Source organism: Bos mutus, chromosome 11, assembly GCF_027580195.1.
Source record: "Bos mutus isolate GX-2022 chromosome 11, NWIPB_WYAK_1.1, whole genome shotgun sequence".
Lineage (NCBI taxonomy): Eukaryota > Metazoa > Chordata > Mammalia > Artiodactyla > Bovidae > Bos > Bos mutus.
Window position 1 is genome coordinate 13,729,209 of NC_091627.1, and position 26,298 is coordinate 13,755,506.

Here is a 26,298-nt window from a genome sequence, read left to right on the forward strand (position 1 = left end):
GGGGGCGGTGATGAGAGCTGGGTGTCTGCGCCTGCCGGTGCCTTTTGCATGTCAGCGTGTCCCTCAGTCTCTCTGCCGGCGGTTCTGAGTTTCTGTGTGTCTGTCGGTCTGTGTGTGTGTCTCTGGGTCGCCGCCTCGCTGTGTGTGTCTCGCCCTCCCTTGGCGGGGAGGGGATTGGTCACGCATGACTCATCTTGAACCGAGCGGGGCTCCAGCGGCAGGGCGGCCGCCGCCGCAGCTGGAAGGGGAGGAGGACCAAGAGGAGGGAGAGGAGGAGGAGGAGGAGGAGGAGGAGGAGGGGGCGGGGGCCTCTCCAAGTTTGTCGGGACCTTCTTCCGAGGCAGCGGCGGCGGCAGCCAGGGAGGCCCGGGCTGCGCGCGGGCCGGGGGCGGGGGCTGGGGCCGAGCCCGGGGCGGCGGGGCGGGCGCCTCCGCTCTCCTCCTGCTCTTGGTTCAGCCTTTGCTCGCACTGCGGCCGTGGCCCCTCTCGGCACGGCTCTCCGAGCCGCGCGCCCGCCGAGCCCGCCGCTCCCCGGCCCATGTACTGGAAGCATGAGAACGCCGCTCCGGCGCTGCCCGAGGGCTGCCGGCTGCCGGCCGAGGGCGGCCCCGCCACCGACCAGGTGAGCGAGCTAGTGAGTGGGTGAGCCGCCCGGGCCGGGGTCGGATGGGGCCGGGACCCAGCCGGGCCGGGCCGGGCGACGGGCGGCCGCGGGGAGGAGGGGTGCGGGGGTGCGCCTGGGAGTGTGTGTCTGTGAGTGTGTGAGCGCGCGCGAGCACGAGGAGGGGGGTCGCGGAAAGCGGGAACACATTATGCAAATGTTGGAGGAATTTCTCAAAAAGCGATTTAGCAAAGACACAGGCGAATCAAGAGGAGGCGAGGCGGGTATTGTCCGTCTGAATAGGCGCTGATAGCGCCGATGCGCCGGGGGTTGTGCCGGCGCAACGCTGAGAATCGCGGCGCGGGGCTGGTCCCGGGAGCTCCGAGGGGCTGGAGGGTGCTCGTTCCTCTTCTTGGACGCCTCCCTTTTCTTTTCTGGGCCCTGTTTCGTCCCCGATCTCGCCCCCGTTTTGCTCTGGGTTTTCCTAGGACTGGCCCTCGGAAAGCGCCTGAATCCGCGTCAGCATCTCCGCATCAATTTCGCCGCGCGCGCCGGGCGGACGGGCTGATGCTCCCAGCGCTCAGGGTTTTATTTTCCTCAAGCGCCCCTCCCCAATCTCTTTTTTATTTTCTTTCTTTCTCTCTTTTCTCCTTTTTGCATTTTGCGCCGAGAGGAGGAGAAGGGAGCGAGGAAGGGGGGTGGGTGGAGGGAGAAAAAATTCGATTTTTAATTACTACCATTAAAAAATCAAATTTGCAATTCTTTGGGCGGCCTGATGGATCTCACTGATTGACAGTTGGAATTGACACTCTGGCTACCTCTTATCTTGGGCATTCACGACAATTTCTAATTGCAGGTAGTTTGTGTGTGTGCGCGTGTTTTTTTTCCCCCTCAGAGGCTTGGATTGCAAGGGAACTAAGCGATTACTTCAAGAGCCACGGGTTAAGTGCAGGGAGAGGGGGAGAGAGAGGGAAAAAATCCAATCCAAATTCAAATTGCTTCATTAGAGAGACACCGCTTTTGTGGGGAAGGGCTTTAAATGCCCACTACAAAGTTAGGACTCATTGTTCCGCGCCGGTTTATATAACAGGCGCGGGGAGGCGCTGGGCTCAGGCTGCGCGGAGCCAGTGCTGCAGCCGCCGCCGCTTGCGTTCCCTCCCCCCTCCCCCAGGTGATGGCCCAGCCAGGGTCCGGCTGCAAAGCGACCACCCGCTGCCTTGAAGGGACCGCGCCACCCGCCATGGTGAGTTCGTTCGGCCCTGCTTTCGGTCCCCGGTGCCCTGGCGGCCGGGCCCTGGGGAGCTGACGCGGCTTTCCGGCCCCGAACAGCTGTCCCGTGCGCTGGGGGACTGCCGCAGGGCGCAGTCTCTCTAATAGCCTCGGTTTTCTGGCCGGGAAGGCGAGCTTTGACCGCTCCTAGCACCTAGGACGCTCGTGCTAAAAGTTGGAGCCGTCCTTTACTCTCCAGTAGGCCCTTCCATTCCTGTCCTGTAGCCCGTGGCTTGTCGTTTGGGGGGGGATTTCGTTGTCGGTTGGTTCGCTGAGGCCCGGGTCTGTCTCCGAGGCTGCAGCAACGTTGGGCACCCGACTCGGCCCGCAGCTCAGAGTGCGGCTTCTCCCTCTCCACTACGGCAGGCTCAGTCGGACGCTGAGGCCCTGGCCGGCGGTCTGGACAAGGACGAGGGCCGGGCCTCTCCCTGTACGCCCAGCACGCCTTCCGTCTGCTCACCTCCCTCTGCCGCCTCCTCCGTGCCGTCCGCCGGCAAGAACATATGCTCCAGTTGCGGCCTGGAGATCCTGGACCGCTATCTGCTCAAGGTGAGACAGGGGCGGGTTGTTGTGTGTGTGTTGGCAGGGTGTGGGTTGCGACCCTGAGGACTGCAGGGGGAGCCACGCCGGCGCCGGGTCCCCTCAATTCGAATCCTTGCTCAGCCCCGGGCAGACTCCGCGGCTTCGGGCAGATCTTTGCGTCTCTCTGCGCCCCCGGGTTCCCGTCTGAAAAATGGGCAGTTGATTTCTATTTCCCTGAGCTTCCATGTTACAGAAGAAAAGTGGGGGAAGTCACATGTTTCTTCAGAGCTCCGGCGCCTGTGTCTGCAAAGGGGGCTGGGGAGGCTGGAGCCGGGCGCGCGCAGAGGTCCTCGCTCAGCCGTCCCCCATCTCCGCCCCCTCCCCAGGTCAACAACCTCATCTGGCACGTGCGCTGCCTCGAGTGCTCCGTGTGTCGCACGTCGCTGAGGCAGCAGAACAGCTGCTACATCAAGAATAAGGAAATCTTCTGCAAGATGGACTACTTCAGGTAGGCTGCGGCCGTAGGGCCAGCAGTGTCGCCGGGGGGGCGCTCAGAGGCCGTTTGTCAGCTGCGCTCGGTCTCTGGCTCCGGAGGCCCCGGCGTTCCGAATGCCCCTGCGCGGCGCAGCGCAGGGGCCCAGCCCACCCGCTGTCAGCGCCAAGCACCAGGAGCTCCAGGCCGCTCGTCGGTGCCGGCAGGGGTTCGGGCCGGTGATCCGCCTCCGGTTGCTGAGGCCCACTCGGCTTTGGTCGCGTCTCTGGCTCCCTCTCGGTTCCTGCCTGAACCTCAGGCTCCGGTTCCGACTCCCAGCGCGTCGGTCGAGCTCCGAGGCCCCCGGCCCTGGGCTGTAAACCCTACTCCCACTCCAACAAAGCCGGCGTCTCTACCCGGCAGGACCCTGAGCTGGGCTCTAGACTCTTGTCCCGGCTCTGGTCCCGGCTCTTACCTCGGCTGGATTCAGGTCTGGTTCGGCCTTAAGCACTAGCCTCGCATGGGTCTCGGATCCGAACCCATATTCAAGCTCTCGATCTAACCCCCGACCTTGGTCTCCGGCTACGCCTCAACTCAGACCCCGGCATCGCTCGAGTGTAGGATTTCTTGTCTGGGATCCTGCTTGCGCCCCGGGTGCCGGTTCCAGTCGCAGCTCCGTCGCCGTTTCTTCCCCAGCTTCAGCCTCTCCCGGGTCTAGGCTCTGACTTTGGCTGCCGGGACAGGAAGGGGGAGTGGGGCGCCGCAGTCAGGGTCCCCGAGTAGGATCACCCTGGGCTGCACCCTCCGCCCCGCGGTGCCGCGTCCGGCAGCTCTGGACAGAAGCCTAGCTGAACCTCCCGCCGCATCTCCGCCGCTTGCGCGCGCCTGGCTCCTCACCACGCGGCTCGGCCCTGCCCGGGTCATGGGGTCGAGGTCACGGTGAGGTCAGAGAAGCAGCGACTGCCGGCCCGATCCCTAGGGGAAGCGTGAAGCAGGCCTGAACTCGGGCCTATGGAGTCCAGAGAGAGTGGAGTGGAATTGGTTCCTGGGCAGGACGCCTGTTCCCAAGAGCTTTCTTAGGAAGTGGAGAAAGCTACTCTTCCTACAACCAGCAGCCCCCATCCCGCCGACATCCTTCCCATCCCTGCCCCGAGAGAGGTCACCGATGCAGCCTTCCTGGGAATACCCCAGCCCCAGAAAGATCTTCTAAGTCAGGGGATGCTATGTAAGGCAATGCCGCTTCCCCTACCCGCCCCCCGCCCCCCCGCCCCCAGGGCTTTGAGTCTCTGGAAACTTGGAGAGAAAGGACCTTGAATCTAGGGGGAGGCTTGTAGTATTTGGGGCTCGGGTGCTCTAAGGACACCTTAGGAAGCCTGGCTGGAGAAACGGACTCTTCTCCATCGGTGCGTGGGTGTGAGTGGAAGTGCAGCTAGGGTGTGCATGGGCAAGGGCGGCTCTACCAGGTGGCCTGGGACTCCAAGTGCCTGTCCGGATCTGTGCAGTGGCCTGGGTGAATGTGTCAACTGAGCAGGGCGAGGGGCGTGTGGATAGCGTGAGTATTCCTTTACAGCAAGCATTTGTCAGTTCATGTGTGAGTGGAGAGTGTGTGTCTCTGTGAATGCTGGGACCGTGTATGTGTGTGTGTGTGTGTGTTGTGCAAGTTGGTCAGGACAAGCTTCCTTCTGGACTGGGGTCTCAAGGTGAGAGACTGAAATCCCATCATTCCCCACCCTGCCACACACCCCTCCTCTGAGGGGCATTTCTGCTTATGGCCTTAATCCAGGCACTGAGGGCTCAAGGGTGTGAAGTGACTGTGGATTTGTGGGTATGGGCTGCAGCCTGTGTGTATGTGAGGGCAGGGCTGTCATTGTGTGGTGTGTAACCAGAGTGTGACCTCTCCCCTCCACTGTCCTGACTCTTCGCTGGCCAGGGCAGGAAGTGGAGGTTAGGGTCCCTGCTCTAGGCCTGACTCCAGTTGGTAAAGAAACAAGCCAGCTGCCCTTTCAGGGCTCCTTGTGTTCATCAGTGGGCCAGGACAGCCTGGGTAAACCAGCTGGCCTCTTCCCGCAGAGTAAGGTAAGCCTGGCCTCCTCTCCTGGTTCTCCTGGTGGCAGCAGACCCGCCACCCTGTGAGCCACTTGCCCACGTGTCTGTGCTGCTTCTCCAGCCCCAGCTCATGCCCAAAGCTGGACCAAGCCTCCTTGGTTGATGTGCTTTCCTAGATCTTCAAGGATTAGCCAAAACTCAGATCCTGACCCTACTGTTCAAAGCCTCCATTCCCTTCCTTTCCACGGCAGTGGGATGAAGAATGAGATATCCAGCTATCATGGAGACACAGAGACCAGACTCCATGAGGCCAACCCTGAATCACTGTGTGACCTCGGGCAAATCACTGCATCTCTCTGCCCTCAGTGTCCTCCTACCAGGGTACCTCTCTGAGCTGCCAAGAAGGCCAGTGAAGGGAGGTAGGCTCAGCAGAGGCTCGCTAAAGGGTAGGTGCTATGAGAGTCACCACTGGCAGGGTGGCAGGGGCATCCCGCCCTGGTGGCATTTCCTCAGACAGCTTGGGGAGCAAGAATGGGGCTGGGCCATTTCTGGGCTGCAGGTTCTGGGCACTAATCCTTTTCTAGTGACAACAGCCCTCAAAGCAAAATTAAAACAGATTTTTTTGTTTAAAAAAAAAAAATAGAGTTAATAAAGGCTCACATTCCCTGGGATGAGAGAATTGTGGCTTTTCTGATCGTTTCTCCCCCAGCCAGGTCTCCCTGCAGGCATAACTCATCCCTGGCAGCCCCACCTGTAACAAAAATAATGAAACCCACAAAAAGGGAGAGAAAAAAGCAGGCAGAGCACCAGGCAGGGACTATTGTCTGCTCTGAGCAGCAGCCCAGGCTCTGGGTGGCTGCTGGAAGTGAGCTCTTCCTGGAGAGAGCGTGGTGGTGTGGAAGGCAGAGCCCTCTCTCTAGATTGGGGTTCAGGGAAGGGCCTAGCACTCAGATTCTCTGGCCCTCTGTTTCCTGAAACCCAAGATCAAGGGTCTGATGGGAAATGGGCTGGAGCACTCACCCCAAAGAGAGGCCAAGATTTCTGAACAGGATGCAGGGAGGGAGGAAGTGGCCAAGACCCCACTGGTAGCTTCTGAGGTCCTCTGACCTCTGGTCTTATTCCCCAGGGAAGGGCTTCCTCTCGGTTCTATCTGCTATCTTGCCCTTCCCTGAAACTGGTCTGTAGACTCCTCTTCTATCTTCTTTGGCAGAGCTGGTAGCACCGGAGGCTCAGGAAGCTAGATGTTAGGAAAGCATTCCAAGCTCGCAGGGGCAGGAGGCAGGTGGCTGTGCCTGGGTGGGGTAGAGTCTGGAGGGCCATTGCTGCTCCTGGCTTTGTTGGAAGGAATTGGCTTTCCACTGACTGCGTGCCCTCTCTGAGTTCACTGGACCTCTCTGCCTCAGTTTCTTCAACTCACCATCCAAACAGGGACCTCACCAGCCCTTGTGGCCTCAATCAGATTCCCACCTCCCCTCACTCCCTGAGTCCTAGCAGAAAAAAAAACTTTTTTCCACCAGGAAAATGTGTGATGCTTTTAACTTCTTCACTTTTTGGGTTAAGACCACTTTGCTTTCTATTTGCTTCCATGAAGTTGGGGAGGAGGAGTCCTGTGTGTGGGGGGGTGGAAAGATAGTGTTCCTTTCTGGGAGATTCATGTCTCAACAATAAAAACCCCAGACAGAGGACTTCTCTGGTGGTCCAAAGGCTAAGACTCCATGCTTCCAATGCAGGGGACCTGGGTTAGATCCCTGGTCAGAGAGCTAGATCCCCCATGCTGCAATTAAGAGCCAGTACAGTCAAATAAATAAATATTTTTTTTAAAAAATAAACCAACCAGACAGCTTCCTCCCACCCACCGACCTGTGGCTGCTGCCCCCACATGGACTGATCTGCAGTGCCCCTCCGGCCCCTCCCCTCCTAAGTGTCATACCTATTCTAGACTGGGGGAGACAGTGTCCCAAGAGAATGGAGAATGCATCCCACCGTTGAGAGATTGGAAGAGGACAGGACCAAAGATGCTGTCTGGAGACTGTACAGAGCGCATCTCTAAGCTGGGAACTGTGTTAACCCTTTACATCTCCTTACTTTATCTCATTGAATCCTCCCATCCACCCTGTGAGTAGGTAATTGTCATAACCCCTACATTATAGAAGGGGAAGCTGAGGCCCTGAGTGGTGAGGTCACACAGCTAATAAGTGGCAGAACTTGGATAACCCTCAGGGCTGCCTGACTTACCATCCTTATGTCTAAATATTTGGCACTCTTCTGTAGCTGAGACACCTCAGCAACCTGCCGTCTGTGCAAGGTGGGGCCCATGGAATGGCAAAGACCACACCCACCCACCCCTGCTGGCCCTAAGACTCCCTACCTGGCTGGCTGGCTTCCCACAGGCAGTACCCTCTGTGCTCTGACTGTCCCTGGGTGGGCCCTGGGAGTACTAGGGCAGGAGTGAACTCAGAGTCCCAGTGACTGGAGGTTCAGGTCACAAGGTCCTTAGCCCTCTTGTTTCCTGACCACTGGCATGGGCAGTAAAGGGTTAACGACCTCTTCTTGCGTTGATGGGGGTGGGGTTCAGAGAGTGCCCGGGGCTGGGCCTGGGAAGGGGGGCTGCCCACAATGGTTCCTGTCCCCCACTTGGCCCTAGTGACTTAGGGCAAGCCGGCCGGCTTCTCTTCCTCGTTTCCCCTTGAACCCAAGCTCCGACCACATACTCCAGCGGGGGAATCCCACCCCCTCCCCCGGACCCCGAGGGTCCCCGGGGAGGCTCAGAGCTGGGAAGCGGCCCCCCACCGCGGCTGAGAGCAGCCCAGTGGCCGCCAGCTGTTGGGGGACAGATGTTGGGGGAGCTGAGAGAGGCGTTCGGGGAGGGGCTTGGGCTGGGACCTCCGAGGAGTGGGGCGTTTTAACCTCTTAAATGCTGGTTCTGTTGTTTTCGGCTTCTTCTTCTGTGGGTTTGCAAAGCAGGGAAGAAGCAGAAGGCATAGGACCATCCCCCCGCAACTTGTTTGCTTCATAGAATCTCTTCTCTAGGGCCCTCAAGTGATCGTCCCGAACGCAAAACAAGCGAACACTGGTTTTGAGTGTCAGCGCCTTGTCTCACTAGCTTCCTAACATTGGCCCTCCCACTCTGAGCTCCGGTTTCCAGAAAAGGGGTAGCTTAGCAATGGGGACAGGAGTCGTAGTGAAATTCCGATGGGCTCTTTCGTTGAGGCTCATTCACGTAACAAATAACTGCTGGGATCCTGCTCGGTATCCAGGAGAGACAGGCCGAGAGAGCTAGCTTGATTCCGTCCCTGGCGCACAGCTCCCTCCGCAAAGCCACGAATACCCAGATGTCTGCGTTCCCGGCTTCCGCGGAGAGAGGACAAGGCGGTGCGCGGCGCCCACTCCACTCCTTGCAGCAGCTGCCAGGCTGTGCTTCCTACCTCCGACACCTCTCCATTCCCAAAGCGCCTCTGTGTTTTGCGCCTTTGCCCCGTGGCATGCGCGGGGACCCAGGGAGGGGCGCGCACAAGGCAGGGGGAGGCGGACAGTGGCCTCGCCCCCTAATCCCTTTGGCGCTCCCTTCGCAGCTCCCGAACACCCCTTTCTTGAAGTTTCGTTGTCTCTGCCGCCGATTTCGCTGCTTCCGGAATTCGGCGGCTCGGGCCTAGCTGCCCGCCTGGGAAAGGAGTCTATCGGTTTGTCAGAGCCTGGATACGTAGCCTCCTGGTGCCCCTTGTTTACGCCACCTTCCCCGAGTAGGGGACACGCTTCAGGAGCCGCCCGAAACGCATCCCAAACTGCAAAATGACTCCCATCCCCATCCGAGGATCTAACCGGGAGGATGGTTTCATTGACTGGGCGGAGACACGACGCGCGCAGGGAGATCCTAGAGCAGGGGACAGGTCCCGGCATTTGGGGTGATACGAGATGGGAGATAACGTTGCTGAAAGGTCGCCTGCGGTTCCCGCCTCAGAACAAGGCGATGGGGCTCTGCGAGCGGCCAATGGAGGCGCAGAACGCGCCCGGCGTCGCGGACTCGTGGAGCGGGAAGACCAGGGATGCGCGAGGAGTCTTGGATGCATCCTGGCGGAAAACGACGAATCCCGCAGAGCCAAGCGCTAGGATCCAGGAATTTAAACTCCGGTTCTGCTCACCGATCCCGGAACACGGAAACCGCTGGCTGGAGACGCAATAGCTTCGCCTGCATCTCAAGGCCGGGACCTTCCTCTACCATCTCTTTCAGGATCTCTCTACCCGAGCCTGCGGAGGCCCCAGGCCCTGCCCGAGGGAGTTTCCTGGACCCAAGGCTTGGAGTGGGGATGCGACGCTGTCAAACCAGGCCCCTTTCCTGTTCATACCACCAGGTTTCAACTCTACGCATCTCCAGTCCCGCTGCTTCCGCAGGTTCTAGGGGATTTTTTGCACATCGGAAGGGACCTCAACCCGTGTTCCACACTCCGTGTCGTCTTGGACAAGTCACTTGTCCACCTTGAACGTGTGGTGGGTGTGCAAATTGGGTGTTAGAGTCCCCACTTCACATGGCTGCGGCGAGAGGGAGGCAAGAAAAAAGTTGCGGCCCGGAACCCTGGAGCGTAGCGAGGGTTCTGCACCCGGCTGGCCTTTCCTTCTTATTCCTTTCAGAGGCCAGAAAGTTCTCCCAGTCTGGAGCCGGGCAGCGGAATTCGGAATCGGCCCCTCGACGGGAGCAGACTAAAATGGGCAAAACGATTTCCTCTCCTCTTTACTGAAGGACTGGAAACGGAGACCGCGGGCTGTGCTGGGGAAGCCGAATTTCCTGGGTGGGGAACCACTTCTGTCTGTTTGAGGGACGGTTGATTCGGCCAAGGCGCGCAAAACGGCCTGAGCGAACCCCGCGGCCGCCGACAGGGTCCCCTAGAGCCCCTTTTCCGAGAGAGCGGCATGGCACTGGAGGGACGCCTGTAGTCGGTGCTGGCCGAGGCCTCCGCTCCTCAGTTCAACCCGAGACCGTTTATTCAACCGGCAGTTGTTTGTGTTTGCCAAGGCAGGCGAGGCTGTAACCAGAGCGCATTTGCTGGGCTGGTTCCTGCGCGCTCTCAAGACGCTTCCAGTGCTCTTTTGGGTGGAAATGTGCCTCTGGGGACACAGAGGCAAATCTTCTAGATCCTTTCCCAGGAATGCCGGGGTGGAAGGGAGAGCCAAGAAACCCGACTTTTTGTAAGTCGATGTGTTCAGTGCTGAGAAGGTGGTGCTGGGAGCCATGGAACTAGGAGTGGGGAGGTCCGCGGGGGTGGGAAGAGGAAACAGTTTGTGCGAAAGCCTGGGGAGTGGGGAGTGCTTCAGAGGGGTCATAAGACCTGGGACCACGTTCCGTCGTGGCTGACTCAGGCTCATGCTTGGGTGTGGGGTGAGGGATCTTGAGGAAGGTTAAGGAGGAGATGAGCCAAGAGAGGATGTGGTCTGTTGAGCTCTGTCAACTCCAAGGATCTTGGACCAGATCCTGAGCGTAGAGTGGAGCCACCAGAGGATTTTAAGCTGGGTAGGGGACAGCATAAAGCATCCATGCTGGAAACTTCCCGGCAGCCACTGTGTGGAGGCTGAGTTGGCCAGGGTGTCGCTGGAAACAGGCGTAAAGATTGGCAGTGAGGGGTGCATGATGGGAGCAAGGCTTAGGAAAGCAGCGGTGGCAGTGGAGAGGAAGAGATGGGTCCCAGAGATACTTAGGAAAGGGAACCTACAGTGCCTGATGATTTGTTGGTTGCTGGGTTGAGGAGGAGGAGGGGTGGTTGATTTAGGTTTCTAAGCTTGAGGGGCTAGATGAGTGGGGTCATCATTCTCTGAAAAAGAGTGTGTACCAGAGGGCCGGTGCAGGGTCGCTGGGTGAGTCATCCACTTCAAGAAAAGACTTTCCCTGGTGCTCCCGGGCCGGGCCTTGGGCTGACTTCTGGGACAGGGTAAACAGACTCTGCTGCTTCCTAGAGGGGCTCCCAGTCCTGTGGCGGTGGAGGCAGCCACACCACAAAGTGGGAGGGCGAAGGGGAAGCGGCAGAATAGGGGAAAGCTTGAGAGAGAGTGAGGCATTTGATCTGGGCTTTTCTCTCTTGTTCAAGTGACACAGGGCTCCGGAGTCTGAGACTAGCTCCTTACTGAATAGACTGCAAAGCACTAAACCAATAGCACTAACCATTGCTGTTGTCACCTAGTTCAGCTCAGGGCAAGAAAATGAGAACTCAGAGAAGCTAAACACTGTGTCCAGGGTCACAGAGCCAGTAAGTGCATACCTGTCTATGCTTTCAAGAAACTCTCAAATTTCTCTACAGCTGGGTTACAGTTTATTCTTCTCAAGAGTCAGACTGGCTAGGGCTTCTCTCCTTGCAAGCTGTGTGACCTTGTGCCAATTACTTTACCTCTCTGGTCCCCATTTTCCTCATTTGCAAAATGAAGATTAATTGGGACAATCAACAAAAAACACTTAGAATCTTGCTGGGCAAGTGGTAAGTGCTCATAAATTTGCCAAGTTATTGCTATTATTATATTTCCCCTATATTTTATTAAGCAAAGTAATGTCATATACAAATTAAGTGATCATGGTAGAATATTTGAAAAACTCAGAAAAGCACCAAGAAGAAAGTAAGAAACCACCCACCAGCTCACCTTCCAGGTGGGACTTGGCTGCAGGGGATGGTGAATCCAGACAAAGGGAAATGCACAAGTGAAGTCCCTCGGGAACCGGGTGTGGCAGAGACTCAGGGGTTTGGATGGCTGGTCTGAGCCTCACCATCCCTTTCCTCTCCTCCCTCTCCGTGTGCCACAGCCGATTCGGGACCAAGTGCGCTCGGTGCGGCCGACAGATCTACGCCAGCGACTGGGTCCGGCGGGCACGCGGCAATGCCTACCACCTGGCCTGTTTTGCCTGCTTCTCATGCAAGCGCCAGCTATCCACAGGGGAGGAGTTTGGCCTGGTCGAGGAGAAGGTGCTCTGCCGTATTCACTACGACACCATGATCGAGAACCTCAAGAGGGCTGCGGAGAACGGTACTCAACCCGCCCCTACCCCTCCCCACCCCCAGCCCTCTCTGACCCCCACGCCACCTCAGCACCCCAGGGACTGCTTGCAATTCTCTAGATCCAGGCGCCCCCCTTATCACCTGGGAGCAGCATGGGGTGGGGCTGTGCATGGACTTTGCGCTTCTGGCTCCACCATTTGTTTGCTAGTCTGAAGTAACACTGCTGGTCTTTGCAAATTGTGTTTCCTACTCTGTAAAATGGGGCTAACAATAAGACACCTCAGAGATAGATGAGGCTGATGTTCGGAAAAGCCAAGAGGCACTCAATGGCCCTAGCAATGACTCTCATCACCAGCAGCCTACTCTGCCTTTGGATAGCTCTGGGTGGCCTGGAGGTTCATCCCCTCTCCTTTGCGAACCAGGCTTGGGCCAGTCGTCCAGAGATGATGCGACCCTCTCCTCCCAACTCCCACCCCAGCAGGTACAAGCCAGAGGTTTGGGCATGGGGTTTTCATTCTGGGCTGTAAGGAGAAAGGCCTTTGAGTCTAGAGACCGGAACTTCAGTTTTGCTTCTGGCAGGTTGTGCTGACCTACAAATTTGCCTTTTATCTCTGGGTCTCACTCTCCCTAGTGGGAAAAAGGTTATTGGACTAGTGAAAGTAAAAGTCTCTCAGTTGTGTTCGACTCTTTGCGAATCCATGGATAGTCCATGGAATTCTCCAGGCCAGAATACTGGAGTGGTTAGCCTTTCCCTTTTCCAGGGGATCTTGGACTAGGAAGACCCCTAAATCTCTTCTGACTTTGATACTGAGATTTCCGAAGACACTTAGACTCAGGGACAGGACCCAGGTCTTCCCGGGTTTGTGGGGGCTAAGTCTGCCCCATCCCCAGTGCCTCTCAGGAAGTATGGACCATACTGCCTCAGTCTCTAGTCAGAGGACTAGTTAGGAATCCCCAGAGTGCTGTTGGCCATGGCCACAGCACCAGTCAGTCGCTCAGTCATGTCTTTCTCTGAGACTACATGGACTATAGCCCACCAAGCTTGGTTATCCAAGGAATTTTCCAGGCAAGAATACTGGAGTAGATTGCCATTTCCTACTCTAGGGGATCTTCCTGACCGAGGGGTCGAACCCTTTGGCAGGTGTATTCCTTACCACTGCGCCACCTGGGAAGCCTTGGCCACAGCAGGGCCGTCACTTTCTCCTGCCAGGATCAGGGCTGAGTGGGTGTGGGTGGGGAGCAAGTGAAGCTGGGGTGCTCTGAATTTACCTGCAAGCAAACTGGGCAAGTCAGTTGTGGAGCTGGGGTGGAAGTCCAGGAGTCAGCGTTTCTCCCACACCAGGAGCCATCAGTCACTCCAGGTTCCTTCCATATCTGTACCAAACAGGACCCGATAGCCACAGCCTTGCCAGTTACACTCCGCTCTCATAGCCAGACCTGACTCCAGACTCCTATCATGCAGGGAACCTGAAGGCTTATGACCTCAGATCTCCTTTACTGACCAGCCCTCAGTTTTGGCTACTGCTTTACTTGTAAAACTTAAACACACACATGTCCATTATAGAAAACTTAGAAAGGATGGTAAGCAAAAAGAAGAAAATAAAGACCACTCCAAATGCCACCACCCCAAATTTTAGTGTATATCTTCCCAGATTGTATTCTATGTATGTATGTTGGAGTGTTTGTTTTGTTCTTTTAGCACACTTTTTCCTAATTAAAAAATTATGAATAGTGGTGGAGTTTCTGGAGATTTTAATTTTCTTCTTTGTGCTTATCTGATTTCTGAGTTATTGATAAGGATCATATATTAGCTTTGCATTCAGAAAAATGAGATATTAAAAGAATATATTTAGTGTGATTAAAAAAGTAATGTTAAGTGGAAAGAGAATAACACATACTCCAGTTAACAAAATTAAACCTTAGAAAAGGTGATGACATGTGATTGTTGGAAAAACTTCAGAAGCTGCAGAAACATTGAGTCTTCATAATTGTACTCCCTCTTCCTAAGCCTTTGGTGTATATCCTTCCAACCTTTTGCTTCCATCCTTTTTTTAAAAAAACAAAATTAGGATCACAGTTCTGTAACCTGCCTGTTTCCCATCTCCATCAGTCTTTGGTTTCCTCAGTATGTCAAGGAGGGAGACCAAACTGGGATGCTAGAGTCAGCTAGCTTTCAGAATACTAGTCGAAAGGTCCAGAGCTGGGACTTTCTTCTTTCTGAACCTCAGTATCTTCCGCTGTAACACGAGGATAATGTCATCAATCCTCAGGGTTGTGAGAAGTACAGGGCACCCCCAAAGAGAAGCGTCTGGCACTGATCAGATGCTCAGAAGTAGAAGCCCCTTCCCCAAAGACTGAGTTCAGGGGCTTAGGACCCTGGGATTCCCGCTCCCAGCCAACTCCGCTCCAGACACTTCCAGGGACCAGCTCCCCCCACCCCCGTCCTTTCCAGGCTGCCACTAGAAGAGATGGGGACGCGTGGTCAGCCACTTCTGTCGCCCCCAGGGAACGGCCTCACGCTGGAGGGGGCAGTGCCCTCGGAACAGGACAGTCAGCCCAAGCCGGCTAAGCGCGCCCGGACGTCGTTCACCGCCGAGCAGTTGCAGGTACCCGGGCTGGCCGCGAGTGGCCGGGTGTGGGCGGGGCCTCGAAGTGGGCGGGGCTGATAGGGCCTCCTGACTCCTCCCCTCTGCCCGACCCGCGGGTGGCGGGGAGGGGCTGTAGCTGCCTGGGGGCGTGGCCTCCGGGCCGGAGCCTCTGATTGGGCCGGGGCCTTGGCGACCTCGGGGGGCTCGTGCCTCACAGCCCCGCGGCGCCTGGCAGGTTATGCAGGCGCAGTTCGCGCAGGACAACAACCCCGACGCGCAGACGCTGCAGAAGCTTGCGGACATGACGGGCCTCAGCCGAAGGGTCATCCAGGTGGGGCCGGGGTGGGCGGGGCCTTCGGGTCTGGGGCGGGGCCTGGGGGCGGGCCCTCGAGCGCGTAGCCGGGCTGCGGGTCCGCGGGGGCACACGTGGCCGCCCTTCCTCAGGTGGCCACAAGGCAGTCCCGCCTGGGGTCCCGCAGCGGCGCGTCCAGCCCTTTTCCGCGAGGCTGAGGCTGCTGAGGCTGTCGTTCCAGGTGTGGTTTCAAAACTGCCGAGCGCGTCATAAAAAGCACACACCGCAGCATCCAGTGCCGCCCTCTGGGGCGCCGCCGTCCCGCCTCCCCTCCGCCCTGTCCGACGACATCCACTACTCCCCCGTTCAGCAGCCCCGAGCGGGCTCGCATGGTCACCCTGCACGGCTACATAGAGAGTAAGTGACCGCGACACCTCGGTCGCCCGGCCTGTGGGAGAGCGGGTACAGACGAGCGCTCGTGGGTGGCGGAGGCGTGGGGAGGCCTTGCTAAGCCTCGTGAGTGCAGCTGAGGGTTCCTCAGTCACTCGGACCTAGAGGTGGGGGAGAGGAGTTAAGTTCCCCAATTCTGCAGCAGTGGAGCTGGACTCTTCCGTAGAGGCAAGCCATTCAAAACGTACTCTTTCAACACCCACTCTGTGCCAGAGCCTGAGGACCAGGAAAAGAACAAGAAGGGTAAAGTCCCTTCCCTGGGGGAGCCTGAGTTCTGGTGGGAGAGGCAGGAAACAACACCAGATAGATGAGCCGTTTGGTTTTCGTTGTGGTGATTCCGGTAGTCAGGATTCTGGATGGGAGTGTGTCGAGATGTCACCTCTCCTCCGGCTGAGACCAGAAGGATGGTAGGAATGAGTGAGACACAAGGAGAGGGGAAATAGGAATGCAGGCAGCAGAGGAACCAAGTGTAGGCAGAAAGCGCCCTGGCATGTGTGCGTTTGGGTCACAGAAGAGAGCCAGGGTGACAGGAGTACCCACAGCTGAGGCCGAGGGCAAAACACCTGACTGACTTCCTTGAACCTGTTTCCTCATCTGTACACTGGGACATTAATGATGCTACCTCACAGGGTGGTGATCCACTGTGTTCAGTAAGTATTTTTTGAGTGCTTTCTGTGCCCTAAGCACTGGGATGCCTTTGTGCTAAGTCTCATCAGTTGTGTCCAACTCTTTGCAACCCCGTGGACTGTATTCTGCCAGGCTCCTCTGTCCATGGGAATTCTCCAGGCAAGAATATTGGATTGGGTTGCTATTTCCTTTTCCTGACCCAGTGATCAAACCCACATGTCTTGTGTCTCCTGCATTGGCAGCTGGGTTCTTTACTCCTAGCTCCACCTGGGGAACCCCAAGCACTGGGATACAACAGACCAAAGCCTGTGCGCTCCTGAGGCTCAGGTGGCAGGATGGGGAGGAGGGGAGACAATAAACAAATAAAGGAGGGAGGGGGGGTGTCAGTGGGGACTGAGCACTGTGGGCGAGGGGTGGCAGGTCATGGTGGAGTGATCAAAGAGTGGAAATCTGGGGGAGAGACAGAGCGAGTAGCCTTGTGCATGTCTGGAGGATGGGCATTTAGTGAGTTTGCTATTGAATGGGTGCTTATCACAGATTTTCTTTCCCTTTGAGGTTGTTTCTATTGCTTGTTTCCTCAAAGCTGGACATGACCAGAAAAATAGGTGGCGACAGCATACCCACAAACTCAAACCCTCTCTTCTCTGGGTTCAAGTAAAAGAGAAAGAGAAGGGAGATCAGAGAGGGCACAGCTGTGTCCCGAGTCCCTGCCATGTGCCAGGCACTATCTCGACAGATGTTTCTAAACATCACTGTTCTACTGCACAGATGAGGAAACCAATGGTCCACAGTAAGTTAGTGGGAGCCAGGATTCTTTAATGATGAAATGTGGGCTTTAGTGTCATACTGTGGGGCTTCAGAGCCAACCTCTGTCACTTACAAGCTGTGAGACATTGGGCAAATGTTAGCTTATCCTAGAATACCAGTTTCCTCATCTGTAAAAATGAAGACAATAAGAATCCAATCTCTTTTTTAAAAAGGAGAATACCTATTTTAAAGCAGTATTGTGAGCATCAGATGAGATCACTGACTTAATGTCTTCAGTATTTATTAAGTCTGGAAAAGTATTAGCTGCTCTTGTGATGTAGTGGTGGTTCTGGTTTGCAGAGCTGCAAATGCAGAATCCTGCCTACTGCACCAGGCTGCCAGTTGGAAGTGGCAGTGTCTGCCAGTGTCTCTTTGTTCTGTTCCATTTCTGAACCATCTGCTCAGTAGGAGGGACTCTTTTCCTCCTTTCTTTTCTAAACAATTGACGTGTTCAAGCTGCAGAGAGCTCATTGACTATCTAGTTCATCTGTTAAAGGTGCCAAGCACCAGGGGCTCTCTAGGTACTAGGAGTCTGGGCCACCAGCCAACGTTTGCTGTGAAGTTGGAAATGGATCTAGGTGACCCCATGGAGAGTGGGGCCATGGTCTCCAGAGCTATGTCAGGATTCTGTCCACATAGATTGTTGGCCAAGCCTAGGGACACCTAGAGAAAGGACTGAAATGCCCTTTCCTTTTCCCCTCAAGGTGAACCCAGCTTGGGGCAGGAGGCGTCAAGGGTGTTTGAACGTGCTGCCTCCTGTTGCGTGACTGAAGGTCCCCTTAGAAATTTTCTTTGCCATTCACTGAATTCACAGGTTCCTGAGTTTCCCAGAGCCTTCAAGCTTGGGCTTCCCTTGTAGCTCAGTTGGTAAAGAATCTGCCTGCAGTGCAGGAGACCCAGGTTGGATCCCTGGATTGGGAAGATCCCCTGGAGAAGGAAATGGCAACCCACTCCAGTATCCTTGCCTGGAAAATCTCATGGACAGAGGAGCCTGGTGGGCTGCAGACCATGGGGTCGCAGAGATTCGGGCATGACTGAGCAACTAACACTTACTTCAAGCTTGGAATCTCATAAAAAAGCTTTGGAACTAGACTCCAGAAATGCATACATATGCACAGAGTTCTCCACATAATCTTAGGCTGTTCATGGGCCCTCAGAACACCCCATATTAAGAATTCCTCCATCTTCTCCAGATGAGGGAACTGTAGCTCAAAAAGGCACAGTGACTTGCCCTGTCACATATTAATTGCAGGTCTCTGTACAGGGCTCCTTCCCCTGCAACCAAAGAGGACAAAGTTCAGAGAAGAGTGAGGCCATAGGCTTCACTGTAGTGGCAAAGAGGTGGAAGCATGAGACATTTGGGTCAGACCAAGGATGGCCTTACCCCTCACTGTTTTAATATTGGAATAGGGTAGAGATTCATCCAGCAAAATCTTAAAGAGTACCTACTAGATGCCGTGCCTTATTCTAGGTCCTGGAAATCCACAAAGACTAGAATCTAGAAACAATCAAAAATTCCTGCCCTCATTAGAGGCTGCAGTCTAGCTGGCAAAGACGGATAACATCAAATAAACAATAAAAATATACAGTCAGTCAGATGATGGTAAGTGCTAAGGAGAAAAAATAAAGCTGAGAAGACAGGCAGGGAGGGTAGGGGGTAGGTATTGGTGTTGGGTGGCAGTTGTGAATAGGGTGGTCAGGGAGAGCATCCTAGAGAAGGTGATGTATGAGTACAGAGTCCTCTAGGGGAGGGGGGTAAAGCCCTGGTGATACCTGGGAGATAAGAAGGTACAACACACCAAGGAAGGACTCGAATGGATGGGGTAGAGCCTTGAATATAGGAATGTACAGCCTTGAATGTATATATTCATTTCTTTTTCTCTCTTCTTAAAACTTCTAAACTATAATATAGTTGATTTACAATGTGTTAATTTCTGCTGTACAGCAAAATGATTCTATTCTATATATATACATACATATATATATATATATATATACATTCTTCTTTTAATATTATTTCCCATTATGGTTTGTCAGAGAATGTTGAATATAGTTCCCTGTGCTAGCTATACAGCAGGACCTTGTTTATCCCTTCTGTATGTAACAGTTTGCGTCTGCTAACCCCAAATTCCCACTCCGTTCCTCTCCTACCTCCCTGCTTGGCAACCACAAATCTTTTCTCTGTATCGGCGAGTCTGTTTCTGTTTCATAAAAGTTCATTTGTGTCGTATTTTAGATTCCACACATAAGTGATATCATATGGTGTTTGTCTTTCTCTTTCTGACTTGACTTATTATAAGGATCTCTAGGTCTATTCTTGTTGCTGCAAATGGCATTATTTCCTTCCTTTTTATGGCTGAGTAGTATCCCATCACATATATGTACCACGTTTTCTTTATCCATTCATCTGTCGATGGGCATTTAGGTTGACTTGGCTATTGTGAACATAGGGGATGTACACATTCATTTATGAGTGTTTATCAGTGAGTTAGATAGTTATTATCAACTATGCTTCCCAGGTGGCACAGTTGGTAAAGAATCTATCTGCTAATGCAGGAGACACAAGAGATGCAGGTTCGATCCCTGGGTCAGGAAGATTCTCCCAGAGAAGGAAATGGCAGCTCCAGTATTCTTGCCTGGAAAATTCCATGGAGAGAGAAGCCTTATGAGCTATAGTCCGTGGGGTCACAAAAAGTAGGACACAACTGAGCACACACACAACAGACAGTTATCACACATAGCTTCATTGCTCATAGACTTTCAGGGACTTCCCTGATGGTCCAGTGGCTAGGACTCTGCACTTCCATTGCAGAGGGCACGGGTTTGATCCGTGGTCAGGGAACTAAGATCCCAGAAGCCAAAAGACTTTCACATAGGGTATTGCAACCAACCCTACTGAAATTTTGCCCAGGGCCACCCCACTGGTAAGTGGTAGAGGTGAAAATGGCCCCAGGGCTCCAGCCTATCGAGCCCAGGGCTGGTGGGATGCTGCATGGAGACTGGGCGATGGGCTCCAAGGCATCCTCTCATCCACAGGTCAGGTACAGTGTGGGCAGGCGCACTGCCGGCTGCCTTACACCGCGCCCCCAGTCCACCTCAAAGCCGATATGGATGGACCACTCTCCAACCGGGGGGAGAAGGTAAATGGAGCCCGGTTGGGTGGGGTGGGTCAGAGCCCCCCCCGCCAGGATTGGGTTTCTGGCAAGATTCTCGTCGCTGAGCAGGCACCCTCAGCCCGGCACACTCAGGCCCCCCTGAGCCCCACCACGCAGTCCCTTGATCTGGTGCCAGTGTGTTCGGAGTGTACGGCCAGCCCCCTGGTGGCTCCCCACCACGGCTGGCCTTCTCTTTTTCAAATTTACGGATTTGGTTACTTCGCTCAAACGTTGCGGCTCTGAGCAGGGCTTATATCACACACCACCCTGCCTCCCACCATGTCACGGGTTCCTCCTCCTGCGAGTGAATAACCTGAGCTGGTGGGGCCCAGGGACAGCAGGCCAGCCAGTGGCCCTTGGTCAACTGGTAAGGCCTCCTTTGTGGAACCCGATCTCTGGTTGTCTCAAGCAGTAGGACTGGACGCCCAGAAGGGTGCTTGGATGTCACCCAGTCCAGTGGCTTGAAAGCTCTGTTCTTAAGCCCGGGAACCCACTTGTTTGCGCTTTCTCATAACGAAGAATGGAGATGAAACGAGGTCAGTGGGGAGCCACTCTGGATGAAACTGCAGAGGGAGTAGAGCCCCCACCTCCCACTCAGCTCCAGGACAGCTCGCAGTGAGCCTTGAAAGCCACTGCTCTCAGACAATCCCTTCTTTTAGAAAATGAGGCCCAGGTAGCTCAAGGTCACAGAGCCGGAATGAGAACTTGTACCTTTACTCGTTCACAAAATCAGTTCTTCAACCGTCATACTATGTACAGATTGTTCCCAGGAGCCCCAAGTCAGTTGCCAGGAGCACAGAGATGAAGGAAATGTAGTTCCTGCCGTCGAGGAGGCCAACAGTTAGGACACAAGTGTGATTCAACTGTGATGCTGGGGCCAGGGGAGCTGGGAGTGGGGGCTCAGGAGAAACACACAAAGGCTTCCTGGAGGAAGGCACGCCTGAGCCTCAGGGTTTGGCAGGGAAGGCATGAGCCGCCAGGGCTCTCAGGGAACCCAGAGTGATTCAGATCTGCTGGCACATGAGCCTGGGAGGAATAAGAGTGAGCGGTGGAGCCCTCAGGTTGCCAGGTAGAGGTGCGTGGACCATGGTGGGCGCTGGAGGTCTCTTTTAGAAGTATCACTGTAGTGGTCCTTGGAGAGGCAGGGAGCCCCAGGAGTCAGAGGATGTGCTGGGTTTGAGGAGAAACAGGGCCAGGCCTGAACGCAGTCTTCTATGCCTCAGCATCATTTGGGCAGCTCCTAGAGAGGCAGATTCCCCAGCCTCGCCTCTGGGGAGCTGCGGTGGGCCCCAGGGACCCACGGGTGTCATACCCAGCCCCAGTGATTCTGGCAGGCAGCCAGGAGTGGGACTACCTTTCCAGGACAGCCCCTCTTACTCCACCTCCTGATTAAGCACCTACCTGTGGGGCTGGGCTGAGGGCTGGGCACCGTGGGGAAAGTAGATGATGCAGAGGTACAGCCAGCCACTAGGACCAGTAGGTTTATAAGTAAATGGTAGTACGTATGCAGTCTCAAATTCTGGAGACCCCAGTGGTGGGTGACCCCACCCCATCCCCTTTGAGACTGTCATACTCACAGGAAGGGCTGCCTTGGGTAAACAGCTTCTTTGTTCATGGCAGGTGCTTTACATATGTTGTCTGATGCCCCTGATCACACTGTGGATATGAGGATGGCATCCTCATGGTAAAGATAAGGCAACATGGCTCAGAGAGGTGACCCGACCTGTCCAGGGATGCAGCTAGCCCCTCAGATCTGAAGTCCACCTGGTTCAGTAACCATGTGCTTCTGAGCCGCACTTTACAGTCTGCACAGTGCTCTTTTTGACCTCACCCTTCACAGCCTCTCTGGGATGATGACTGTGGTTGACTCCATCTCATCCCTGCAGACATGGGCTCAGCCAGAGCAGCAGCTCGCCCAGAGACACACAGCAAGTGTGGGTACAGCTGGCCTTGATCCTGGGGCTAGCTGCCCCCCGGCCTGCAGGAGAGCATTCATCCTGTCCCACCCTGCAGCGAGCTGGCATGGTCCCTGTCCTCAGGGTGGCTTAGAGCAGGAGGTGGGCAGCTACAGCCCTGGGCAGTTGAGGATAAGGGATGAACGTGAATCTTCGAGGACCCAGAAGACAGAATGGCCAGCTCTAGGGGAGAGGCAGGGGACGTGAGGAATCCCTGCCAAGGCACAGAGGTTTGGAAGAACCTTGAAGGACAGCAGGGGGCTTAGTGTGGCTGGGGCCCAGGGAAGTGGAGGAGGAGCCAACAGGGGGTCACATAATGAGGGCCCTGTGCCTTCAAGCAAAGGGCCTGGACGTTATCTGGGGTCAGAGGGGATCTTTGGAAGGAATTAACTCTGGGCTCAGCACTTGGAGATGAGCCCTTGTCTCCTGGTTTCTCAGCTAAGCCTGTGGTTATGTCTGGTTCAGCCTGAAGGATGAACCAGTCTAGGGGTCTGGCAGCTTTTGGCTGGGGAAGGTTTCTGGCCCCTGGGATTGGCTGCCGAGCCAGAGTTCTCTCTTGCTGGCCCAGAGCCCCAACTTCACATCCAGCAACTCTACAGAAAAACATTTCCCCCTCTTCATGACCTTCCGCCCTCTCACTGTCAGACCTTCCTGCCAGCTCCCAGGAACCTTCTCTGTCCACATCTTGCCAAACCCCTGGGGTCTGGTAGACTGTGTGTGTCCAGGCAGTGCAGAACCTTGTGGGCTTTCTTCCAAATCCCTCTGGGCCTGATCCAGCCTGGCGAGGAGGAGATTCAGGGCCCCCTGGGGCAGCCCCCCCAAACCCACTGATCAAGACCAGCACTGGCCTGGCCCAGAGACCAGTGCTCTGAGCACTGGGGTAGTATCCTGTGCCTCTGTCGTGTTGTCATTGGACTGCTCATCCCTGTGAGTTTCCAGTACCAACATTTCTTCCCGGTCATGGCCCCTGATCCCACAGTTTAGAGCTTGGAAAGTTCTTAAAAATCAGAGGCTGGCCATCATTGCTCAGGTGGAGAGACAGCAGCTCATGGACAGGCAGGGTCATCCCTCTGGAGAGAGCTTCTATTAGAAAGAGCCCAAAGCCAGGTAGACAACTCAGAGGCTAGAGGAGAGCACAGTCTAAGGTGGGGGTGAGCTCCAGAGTCGGGCAGACCAAACAGCTCGGCCACCTTCTCACTTTGGGACTTGGGAACACGGTTTCTCTGAGCCTCAGTTCCTTCATCCACAAAATGGGGATAATAGTTCCTACCATGCAAGGTTGTTGCTGAAAGCAAACGCAATTATATATGTACAGGGCCTGGCGTGATGCCCGGCGCGCAGGAAGTGCTCCGTGTGTGTTGGTTATTATTACAATGACTCTTACGGCGAGGATCACCATTGCTTTCTTCCATCTCTTCCTCCTGGAAACTGACCTGGGCCGTTAACATTCTTGATCAAAAAATGGAACAGCCATATGGCCATGCCCACTGGATGTCCCCGGCCCACTTGAAATCTCCTCCTGGCACTGGACTGTCAAAAGGCACATCCCATTGGCCAGACAGCCAATAATCCTTGAGCTGAACCTTCGGGACTGTGTTGGCGGCAGTGCGAGGTCAGCCAGGCATCTTAGGTGGGAGACGGAGAGGAAGCAGTCGGTCCCTGACCACCCTCTGTGTGTCAGGCACCTGGCGTGTCTCAGCCACCTGCCTCTCCAAGGGCTTGGACGCATGAAGGGCTTGGCCCATTGCCTGGTACTTGGTAAGCGCCACTGGTAACTTTCAAGGTGGCTTGGAGAGGAAGAGGCAGTGGGTCTAACCAGCAGAGCTTATTCTAGCGCCAGGCTGGGGTTGCCCTGCTGGGTCCACCTCTTTTGGGCCGGGTGATCCCAGGCTCTTTGATTTTCACCTCTCTGGCCCCAGTGCCTCCCCTGTAAAAAGGAGATGGTATCAGGGCACCCTGGTGGGGTTAAGGCCAGGCTCTGTGAAATCACACCCGTGTGCACTATACCCAGTGCCAGGGAGTGTGCCCAGGAGGTGCTAGCTGCTGTTCTTGAATCTTCCTGATTCCTCCCCATTCTGAAAGAGAGAGAGGGAAAGAGGTGTGCTCATCCCTGTTTGACAGATGAGGAAACAGGTTCAGAGAGGTGAAGTGAGTTGCCCAAGGCTGCACAGCAAGCAAGTGACTGAGCCAGGATTTGAACTCAGATGTGGGCCCTGGGTCCCCCTCCTTCTCTAGGCCTTTGAGGACCTCTGGGGGGCTGCCAGGCGGTGCCGACCCTGGCTCAGCCCCCTCCCACACCCTCCTCTTGCAGGTCATCCTTTTTCAGTACTGACACTGCCGGCACTTCCGCATCTGTCCATGGGCGACCTGCAGCTGTCCCTTAGCCGCTGAAACCCGGAGTCTGAGCTGCTGCCAAGGATCACCCGCTCCGCATCCACCCCTCGTCTGCCATCCTGCCTGCCGCCAGCTGGGCCCCTGGGCCTGGCCTCCCTGTCTCCTGCTGAGAACCAGAACCCACCAGGAGCACTGCGGAGCCCTCCTCCAGGAAAGCAGAGCTCCCTGATACTTGGAGCCAGGGTGAAAACAACAGCCCACGTTTCCCATTTAGACAGGAGTCGTCCTCTTCAACTTAAGCTGATCACAATAGCAAAAGGCCAAATTGAGTTGCGCGACGCCAACAGCCTTCCAATTTACAGGTTTTCTTTCCTCCTGTGTTGGCCTTTACTACTTCCTTGGAATCATCTCCAAATTCTAAATAGTCAACAACCCCCAGTGTTATCCGCTCTGTTGCTTTTGTCTGGAAAACTCTACAGTGTTTGTGGGATGTCCCCAAAGGAAAGCTTATGTTCTAATTTTATCATTTCCATCTGTCTGGTTATGTCAAGTTAGTTCAGAGAGAGAAGAGACACTGACCAACCCTGAGAGGCCCAACAGGGCAAAGATGGAGGCCTGCCCAGACCAAGAGGCAGCGGGATAGGGAGGGGGTGGGGGGAACAAAGACCCCCATTAGTTTGGAGGCCCAGGTGAAGGAGTCGGCATGTTGGGCTGGGAGGGGCACGAGCCATTTTAAGGAGAAGAAAGAGGAAGCTCGGGGTGTGTGTGCCAGGGGCCCCACTTTCCCCCAGTTATCCAGCATATGTGCGGAGGCATGGCAGAGGTGGGTTTTGATCTGTACGGTGACATTTCTCAATGTCTGGACAGGTTACACTTGGGGATGCTTCTTGGCTACTTGTTAACTCCCGATGGGTGGGGCTGCTTGGGCCACATCTTTTTTTTTTGCAAGGAGGGGGCATCTCCTGAAGGGACTGGGGAATGGAGCCCAGGGAAAGGGCAGTCAGAACATTCATTCTGGACCCATCTCTGCATAGAAAGAGAGTCCTGATGCTGAGTGAGTGTGCCAAGCCCAGGGTTCTAGCTGGCACTTCTGGGCTTCTCCATCAACCCTGCCCAGAGCCAGCCCTGTCTACTCCTGAGAAGGTGGACCAGACAGCTGTGGTCACACCCACCCTGTCCCGCTACTCTTCCCCTCCTCCCAAAACAAAAGGGCTCATGCTACACAAGATCATGGTTTATGTTTTCAGGGGATGCTCATTTGTCCCAAGCTTATCCTGTAATCTTAGAATTACTTTGTGTCCTGATGCATTTCCCACTAGAGGCTGCTAGTCATCCTTCCGGCTTTGGTTCACCTGGTATGTTGCTTTGGGAAGAAGACTCTAGGACAGGGAAAGCAAGTTCATGGTACACAGGTATCTGCTGTCCCTGGTTTCACCCGTGGCAGACATCGACAATCAGTTGCAGCACTATCTCGCTGAGTCTGGATAAGGGTTCGGAATCCAAATGCTTGAAGTTGGCGCTTAAGATGAAAACTTATATGCCATTCTCGTTCTGGGATCTGGAGGAGGGCTGGGCCCGGGTGTAGCCCCTGAAGGGAACCTGTTTCTTTTCGCTTTCAAAGACAGTTCCAGCTGACTCAGGGCAAAGAGAAGGCACCCCTCTGAATGTAGTTGGTGCAGCTTAGTTCAGAACTCACCTAGTGAATAATGTGTGCTTAGCCCTGTGCTCAGAGCTGACGTTACCAGGAGCAGCTGGGCCCAATCCCTGGTGACTGGGGAGCTCTAATCTTTCCTTTGATTTCTGCTCCCAGTGATCCCAGTCCCAAGCACCATCATGTGGTGAGTGGCCAGCCGAGTCCTGCCCAGGGTCACCTAGTACCCACTCTGCCTTGAGCCTCCCCCCAGGGTCTGTTCCTTGCGTGGATCACGTGGTTGTAGCATGTTTCGGTTCAGACATGTCTCCACTAGCCTGATAGAGCAGCCTGAGAACCTACAGGCCATCAGGACTATTTATTTAAATCAAAGCAAAAGGGGGAAACACACACACACACATACACACACGGAAAAAAAAAAAAATTGTAAGCACTTTTTTGTAAAACCAATGTCTGTTTTGTTACACACCTTTCATGTTGTGCTTTGTAAATGTCTTTTTTGTGTAATAAATAAAGTTAATGCAAGTAGAAGTGCTGGCACTGACCTCCAGAGCACAA

General features: G+C 55.0%; 1 protein-coding gene across 1 annotated transcript; it reads left to right on the plus strand.

Moving 5' to 3' along the window:
• Positions 1–333: 333 nt before the first annotated feature.
• Positions 334–26,284, plus strand: LHX6 (LIM homeobox 6). Its single transcript, XM_070379045.1, is given in 11 exon segments — positions 334–622; positions 1,773–1,844; positions 2,237–2,419; positions 2,779–2,900; positions 11,689–11,909; positions 14,387–14,487; positions 14,705–14,800; positions 15,003–15,122; positions 15,124–15,178; positions 19,682–19,785; positions 24,067–26,284. Coding segments are annotated over 11 exon segments (1,179 nt in total). The 5' UTR covers positions 334–538; the 3' UTR covers positions 24,088–26,284.
• Positions 26,285–26,298: the final 14 nt, after the last annotated feature.